The following is an 8,276-nucleotide window of genomic DNA, read 5'->3' as shown; positions in this document are numbered from 1 at the left end:
GTGACGAAGGTTCCGTGTCGGTTCCGTCCGGGGCGGGTTTGGAGTGAAAACAGTAACCCTTTTACTCGATCTTACGTCCCGAGACTTGGTGGGCCGGCATTTTTCTAGTCGCTCTCTAGTTCACCGTTCCGGTGTTTAGCGGAGCGGAGGGTTGTTCCGAAAAACCCAAAACCGATCCCCGGCCCGGATGGATGGAGCGCAACCGGTACCTTGCACCTTGCCGGCCTCCCGGGGGTCAAAGAAGTTGAAGAAGAAATATCAAATATTTACTTTTAATTCGGATCCGTTTTTTTCCCGCCTTCGTTCCTTTCAGACACGCGAACTTTCAGTTCAGGGGTTCCAGTTCCTGCGCCCCAGCCGCGGCGCCTCTTTTCGCGATTTCGCTCCTTTCGCTCCGCAGTGCGGTGCAGTGTTTGTGGCCGCCTTTGGTGTCCGCTGTGTTTTTTTTTTGTGTTGTTTTACCACTGCCAGGGGGGCTCGGAAGGAAACCGAGTGCGGGAAAACGGGGGCCAAACAAAAAAAGGGGCGGTATGCAAAAATACGCAGGAAGCAATTTTCCGGTGGCGTCCGGGAAGCGGCAGGGAACAGTCGACGTGACGAGTTTTTGATTTTTCCACCCACCCGGGACCCTTCCGACCCTTCGGTGGTGGCGAGCCACCGGATTTTTTTCTTCACAAGCCAGCCGGCCAACTGGCCGGGAAAAGCGGGTAGCAGTAAATCTTTCAATAATTTAACCCATTTTTTTCGGTTTCTGTGTTTCTTTGGTTTCTTGAGCGCCCCGCCTGCTCGATTCCTTCTGTCACTTGCCCACCGCTTCGGGAAAGTTTGCTTTGCGCAAAACCCGTCATCTGGTTGGTTGGTCATCGTCGCCAGGATACGTCATCTGCGTCGCCATTCGCGATGGCCAACAAGAAAAAAAAAAACGCGAGAGAGCGCAAAAAGGGTTTTCGGATCCCCGCGAGGGTGCCCGTGGGAGTCCTCAAGTCCCGTCCTCTTTCATCCTTTCGTCCTGGTCGGAGTAAGTACTTGGTGAAAAGAAAAAATGTCAGACGCCCTGGCGATGGTTCCTTGGATGTTTTTTAATTTCAATTTTAAGCAAGAGCTAAGCCCGAGCGATGGCACTGGTTGGTGAATCAATCACTGGATAATCTTTTTGCTGCCACCGGACACCATCTCGAGCTGGGCCCGCTGGGTCGCTATCCTTCGGCGGGCCAGGATGCGCTGGATGAAGGGCGAGAAGAGAGCGGGATTCATCTCGTCCGGCTTGTTGGGCCCCACGGCGAACGAGACGATGATGGCGATGATGATCGTTATCGATGCTCCCATCGTCGTGTACCAAAGGTAGGACACGTGGTGCAACGCGAACCCTTGGTCACTGAAAGTATGGCGGCGTTAGTAACCGGGATGAGTGTCCCTTGGTCGGGCTCTTACATTGGGGTCGTATCGAGCGGCGGTGCCGTTGCATTGATCGCCAGCATACTCATCGGCTCGGAGGCAATGAAGTGGTAGCTGCATCCTTGCGTATCCACTGGTTTCGTCTCAAACGCTAGCTCCCCGGTCGAGATGGCTAGCTGGGCTTTTAGGCAGACCCAGATCATTATCACGAGTCCCACGGTACCACCCGCGATGGCTCCCTGCAGAAAAAGAGCAAGAATTTTAGTTGCGGACTCCAATCATCGCACTCTGACTGACCGTCCCGTTGGCCCAGGGCACAAGCACCCCGAGGGTGAATATCCCGAGCAGTGGGCCATTGCTGACACTGCCCAGACTCATCGACAGCTGCAGCACGGAGCCTAGCTTCTCCACCACCAGCACCAGCCCGACACAGATCGCTCCGAACACGGCCACAACCGCCCGCATGATGATCCTGTACGGGAGTGAAGTACAGATTGAAGTATGGTTCGCTCCCAGAGTCTCTCGTATTACGGAGTCATTACGATGTTTGCTTCTCCGACAGGGGCCGATTGGAGAAGGGTTTGAAGAAGTCCTCCAGCACCACGGCCGACATGGAGTTGAGTCCGGTCGAGAGGGAGCTCAGCGCGGCGGAGAAAACGCCCGCCACGAACAATCCCGGCAGTCCCGGGAAGTCTCCCAGCGTGTCCATCACCAGCAGTGGCAACAGTTGATCCTTCGCTTTGGCCAGCTTCGTCGTCAACGGATCACAATCGTAGTACTTCGCGTAGATCAGCAACCCACTGTAGCAGCAGAGACCCAACAGGACCAGCGTTCCGAAGATGAACGTCCACAGGGCCCGCTTGGCTGCGGCCAACGTCGGCAGTGATAGGTAGCGCTGGATCATGTTCTGACTGACGGCGTTCGTTTTCAGCCAGTACACGACCCCACCGATCACGCACGAGTAAATGTTGTGCCGTGTGGTCATGTCAAATCGCAGATCGGGGCCCTCGATTCGGCCGCTGGCAGCCGCTCGATCCATCACCACCGAGAGGCCACCGACATCGAGCGTACCCTTCACGATGATCAGCAGCATGGCGCCGAACATGAGCACCGTTTGGATGACGTCGGTCCAAACCACGGCCTTCAGCCCCCCGACGCACGTGTAGAAAATGCAGATCACGCACACGATCGGCGTAATGAGGTGTACATTGATCCCGGTTACCTGATTGAAGGCGAGCGCCGGCACGTAGATCACGATCGGCAGCCACGCCATCTGTCGGTGAAGGGAGGGAAACATAGTACACGGAACACTGTAATCGGACCCGGAGCTCGCTCGCCTTAGGCGTGTTGAATTGAAAAATTGGCCACTTCCGGCACGGATTGAAAGATTGTTTCTGAGATTTTCTGGCCCAAGCTGACCTTGCTGGAACGGGGAACTTACCGTGGCCAAGGTAAACAGAATTGAACCGAACAGACGCATTCGTTTGTCGAACCGGGTTTGCAGATACTGGAAAGGAGCAGATTTGGGTTATGGACTCGGTGCGGCCAGAAGATCGAATCGCGGATCGCGCTTGCCTGGTAGGTGGACGTTAGTTTGAGGTTGTGGAACACGGGCAGGTAGAAGTGAACCATGATGAAGCCCATCGTGATGACTCCGCCGATGATGTACATGTACTGGACGCCGTAAAGGTAGATCTCGGTCGGTGTGCCGAGCAGTGAGATCCCCGAGATGAAGCTAAAGGGTTGGCGGAGAGTCGTAAGTAGTCGCTTACGCTGTGTCCTCTTTCTGGCGATCCTACCTCGCAATCAGCGACAGGGACACAGGGATGATTTTCATCTGCCGATTGCCCACTAAGTAATCCGCCTCGGCTTCCCCCTTCTTGGCTTTCTTCTTGAGAAACCCAAAGTAGACCCCGATCATCACGCAGCTGAGCAGCATCAACACAAACACCACGTAGTCGTACAGTCCGAACTTCTGCAGCGACACCTTCACATCGTCCACGTTTAGGCCAGCCATCTTCGAGCCGGGCAAAAACTCACGGCAAACACCTTAAACAGCTCAGCTCAGGAGATGGGGCTCATTCGCGACGCGGACGTCAGGATATGGGCATGGTGCTCTGGGAACGCAGCTCGACGCAGAATCTCCACACGGCAGCACCGGCAGCGGCGATGTTGACGGGACGATCTAAGACGCGACACTAACCGGGGCCGATCGACGATAACCCTACATAAGCGCTGGTGGCTGGTGGTCTCAGTGCTGCAAGGCGAGAAATGCAGCTAAATTACGGCTCGTTAAGGGCCATCTCGAATCTCGCCCGCGCGGAATCGAGACCACGGCACCGGCACCGAGCAAATATTGATCGTGCGGCCGGCCTGGCCGTGCGATTTCATGGCGCAATTCTCCCCTCGGCTGATTATCCAATTTCGAGGATCTTAGATTTGCGTCGCCAGGATGGCGCGTGATCCGCGAGCAGCGGCGCTGGGAGGACCCATTTATTGATCTACTTAGCGCGCGCGTCACGCGGCTCTTGGGAGCCACACTCGGGTGGCCATGTGGTGCTCCAAAAATAGCGTCCGACTCCTTCAATCACCTCCAAAGAGGCGTGGCGTGAAGGATGGTTCCCAGCGACCGAGAACAGGACAGCTAGCTGGCGGGCTGGCTGGCTGATGAGTGTCAGCGTTTCTGCGAAGCCGAGTTTTCCCGGAGAAGGAAATTTCCCCTTTTTGGCCCCAGGCCGGAACGGAGAGCCGGACCGCCAGAGAGAGCGAGAGCGAGAGAGGGCGATTGTGCGAATTTAATAAGCTGAGACCGTCGTTTATTAGCCGTTAGCAAGTTAGCGGCAGGAGCAGCAGCAGCAGCAGCAGCAGGTTAGCAAACAGTGTGTCGTCGTCCGGATTTGCATAATTCGCTCGCATAATGTCGCAGCGTGAGAAAAAGAGTGCAGCGTTGGCCAACCGGCATCCCCCGAGCCGGTCCGGGGCCCGAGGATGCAACTGGTTTTAATTAGCTGACGCGAGTGAGCGATATATGGCGCACCCGGTTGGGGTTGGGTTTTGGGTGGTATCTATTGAGGGCACAATGACCCTGTTCGAGGGCGCGAAAGATTGGCCATTTTTCAATTCAATCTCATTTGTTGAAAGATGTTCCAGAAACGGTAACTTCAACAATCGTTTCTTCATGAGTTCATTAGGGTCTTGAACTAACAGTCATTAGAACGAACGGAAGTCCTGAATCCGGGGATCCGGGTTTCAGCAAGTCATTTCAGTCTTCAGGAGCATTGGGACGGGAACTTCCAAAACCAACACGGGATGCACGTGGCGGAAGAAAATCAATGACAATGCACGGCCGAGAAAGGGTTGCCCTCTAACGGGGCTGGTGTCTCGATCATAATGGAACAAACGGCGTTGTTTTGTTTGGTGTGGCCCCGGAACGGTCCAATCAAACAGACATGCCATGGATTGAACGGGCCACGTCCCGGGACCACAGTTTCACTTCGAAAACACGCCTCGGTTAGGTGAATCACACGTTAAATCGAAAGTGTTGACATTGTAAACCACATACATGCGTAATCACATTTGGCCTGGGCCTTGGGAAACATGATGTAGCGTGTATGGCCCTGCCCATCCCAAGCCTATCATCATCGTTATCCCGACCTTTCGGCGGGGATCTATTTTCGTACTTCGTATCCCCAACAGCCCCGGGGCAGCTAATGCACACGGGCACCGTGGTGAAAACCGTGGCCACGTCCCGGTGACGTCGCTTTCGGCGTAGTCCGGGTCCGGGTGGAAGGATTTGCGCGGCGGAAGAACCGGGCAAGTGGCTATTAAAATCAATTATCCTGTTGTCACGGTCACCAATCTCCCTGGCCCTGGCGATACATATGCTTAGGTCGGTGCGGGGGGGCCGGCAAGGATACTTTTCGTTCGAACGCGTCGCACGGTCACGGGATGTGCAAGACTCTGCACAAATACTGCGGGCGCTTACGAGCAATTACTGCACCGGAGACCCGTGCCCCGTCCACGAATTGCTAATCGTCCGGTACGACACGTGGATCTCCGGCACCACGGGCGGGGAGTCCTGGTTTGCGAAATAAAGCAATCTGTATTACTAAAAACCGAACGCTCTGGGCTGGCTTCGCCCCGGCTAATTGATTTGTATTTACATTAAATACATAGCCGCAAGCCTTTTCTACGCCACCAACCATCGGAGAGTGGATGTTTCGACATGTGTGAGGTGCCGGTGTCAACTTCTATATCCGCGTGAGCCGCGGGTTCAATTTGGCCAATAATTGTTCAAACATACACCTTGATTGAATAAAAACATGGCTGACAGTGGGGTTAAACCGACATCGAAAAGCTTACACGCTTAATCATTTTTTTGTATTATGAACCTATTTTCAAAATATGACTACTGCTATCAATTGTATTTGTTAAATTGTTATGTATATTGAAATAAGTTGCCGGTAGCCGGCACTTTCTTATTCTAGAAACCTTCTTTCAAGAAACCCACCCTCGGCTGTAGGAACCTTGGTTTGTATTCCATCCATCTTGAGCTTTAAGAACCTTGCTTAGTTTTCTGAACCTTGTCACCTGAAGCAGGATCTTGGTCCAGAATGTGATCTTTGGTCCAGCATCGCGCTCCTCGGTCAGTGAACGGATTTCGAAGTGGAATATTTTCGAAAGCGTTCGAAGGCTGTTTCATGAGATTTCAGTAGCTTCATATTGGTGTTTTCGTGTTAATTAGCTTTTTTTATGAATTTGTGCCACGAGTTCCCAACAGTCGTCAGAGGCCTTTCCTTGTGGCGTCTCGGGCTTTTCAAAGGAGTGGTTTGTGTAAAAATGTAGCAATCGGTTTGTGAACTACATAATAAAGTACTAAGCCTTCTGCAACGTTTCAGTCTTCCTTCTGACGATTTGTGCATGTGGAACTCTGGAACCGTGATCGGTGCTGGTCAAAGGGACATGACATGGATCATCTGATAGCTGACGATTTCCGTATGTTAGATTCGTAAATTTATTCCTTTATTTACCCCTTGCCAATTTTAAACACAAAACCATTCAAAAGAAGCAAATGCTGAGCTCAACTCGCTTTTCTTCTTCAACACCATCGCCCCGTTTATAAACTCCCAAGGGTAAGCGTGAACACGTGCAAGTTACTAAAAAAACGATCCCAAACGAATGACCAGGATCCCCCAACAGAGCGGGTTAACTCAACCAAACGGCGCACTTACACGAATCAGCATAACGATGACTTATTAAGACCAGCATTGTAGACGCTAAACAAGGGAAAAATCAAACCCTTCGAGATGATTAAAACAATGAAATAGAAACGGTTTTTTTAATCGCACCTTTCACTCCCGGCCATCCAATGCCATCCGGGCGCCGTCAAATGCTGGAAGAAGTGTCCGCTTAGCTGCCCACTTCCCGGGAAGCGGTTCGTATTTCAATTTAAAAAATAGCACTTATTTACTTGCGCGTCCGATGACGAAAGTAAACAAAGACCGTGAAGGTTCGTCAGCGGACACTCCGGTCGCATCCGGTCCGCCGGGGGTTCGGTCCGGGTCCAGTTTTTTTTTCCCGAGCCCGATTCCGTCTCCGACTTTTCGAGAGGGTAAGTGTGTTTTTTTTTGTTACGAGCTACGCCACCGTCTTACCGCTCGAACTGGCATTTGATCAAACCGGGAGCCGGGAACCGAACCCGGGGCCCCACGGCCACCGTGGGCCGTCGCGAACCAACGCAAGATGCAATCTGTCTAATTTTCTTTGAATTTATTTCCGTTACTTTGAAATCGTCGCGGGTCGCCGTCTGCGAGTTTTAATTTTATTTAACCGGGATACCTTCACGGATGACCGTTTTGTGACAAAATATTGGCCAAAGGGTTGACTTAATTAACGATGGTTCGTGTTGATTTAGGTGCCCCGGTTGTTATTGAGATTTCGCCCTTACGCCCTCGGTTTCTGCGAGGGACAATCGAGATCGAGATCGAGCCGGGGGGCCCGCTTCGCAGGAATGCCACGTGGCCGCGCGCATTCTTTTTTTGCGCTCCGTTGGCAGAGGAAAAATTTACTTTTAAAACCCACCATTTTCGAAGCAGACACGGGTGCTTCGAGTGAAGAAATGAGCCCGCGGAGCTCGTTTGCCGGGGAAAGCGCTCGCAGATCGTAATCCACCGGCGTTGGCGTTCAATCAATCAACGGGGAACCAAACGCTAAGCCAATATTACATCGGGCCACCGGGCGATGATTATTGTGCGTGTCTGAAGCGTCCAGCATCTGGTCCTTCGTAATAAGCCGGTGATTCTTTATTCATAAATCTTACGCGCCGTGGCCTGACGTCAACCGTGCCTCGAACCTCTCGAAGGCCGAGGCCCCAGCGCCCAGAAGCAGAAGGAAGATAAAATCACTCATTAAAGCGAATGAGATTCTAATGGACTCGATTCGCCGGGACCGAGATTTGGTTTTTCGGCCCCTGGCCTGTGATAAGCCTTGCGGGGAACGCGAAGCATCCCCCACATCCCGAAAAAAAGGATCCACGTCCAAGATCGCCTCATAAGGTCCGGCGGGGCCGGGCGCCTCTTATTACTATCGTATTAATGAATAATATTTATGATCCACAATAAATCACCGAGGATTACGCGTATGATTCTTTGATCTGTGTCAGAGAAAAAGTGCGGCCGGGCCCTGTTTGCAGTCCCGGCTCGGCCAAGGCTCAGCTCCTTACGGCCCACTCCTGTCCGTTACATTATCCCTGCAAGGCGGGGTTTTTGCTTCGTGCTCCGTTCGAATTATTGTCCACCCTCGGCGTGTCAAGCTCTCTGGAGTCTCTGGACACAGATTTTCTTATAAATCCTCTCTTCGGTGAAGATGGTTTTGTTTATTCT

The 8,276-nt window shown here is 52.6% G+C and overlaps 1 protein-coding gene across 1 annotated transcript; it reads right to left on the bottom strand.

Annotated features, from left to right (window-relative positions):
• Positions 1-1,069: 1,069 nt before the first annotated feature.
• Positions 1,070-3,569, bottom strand: LOC131208422 (sodium-coupled monocarboxylate transporter 1). The gene is made up of 7 exons (XM_058201165.1): positions 3,195-3,569; positions 2,971-3,130; positions 2,837-2,902; positions 1,938-2,668; positions 1,693-1,867; positions 1,432-1,634; positions 1,070-1,375 (listed from the first exon to the last, which is right to left on the bottom strand). Exons 1-7 carry the CDS (start codon positions 3,410-3,412, stop codon positions 1,138-1,140), a joined length of 1,791 nt encoding a protein of 596 aa, XP_058057148.1. The 5' UTR covers positions 3,413-3,569; the 3' UTR covers positions 1,070-1,137.
• Between the last annotated feature and the right edge of the window lie 4,707 nt (positions 3,570-8,276).

This window comes from Anopheles bellator, chromosome 2 (assembly GCF_943735745.2).
Source record: "Anopheles bellator chromosome 2, idAnoBellAS_SP24_06.2, whole genome shotgun sequence".
In the NCBI taxonomy this organism is placed as follows: Eukaryota; Metazoa; Arthropoda; class Insecta; order Diptera; family Culicidae; genus Anopheles; species Anopheles bellator.
Note: the sequence above shows the minus strand (reverse complement) of the source record. Positions and strands in the feature narration are given on the sequence as shown.

Coding starts and splice junctions, on each gene's coding strand:
- LOC131208422 (XM_058201165.1), bottom strand. CDS start 3,412: ATGGCTGGCCTAAACGTGGACGATGTGAAGGTGTCGCTGCAGAAGTTC. Junction 3,131..3,194: donor TCCCTGTCGCTGATTGCGAG/GTAGGATCGCCA, acceptor CCAACCCTTTAG/CTTCATCTCGGGGATCTCAC. Junction 1,635..1,692: donor TGCCCTGGGCCAACGGGACG/GTCAGTCAGAGT, acceptor CTTTTTCTGCAG/GGAGCCATCGCGGGTGGTAC.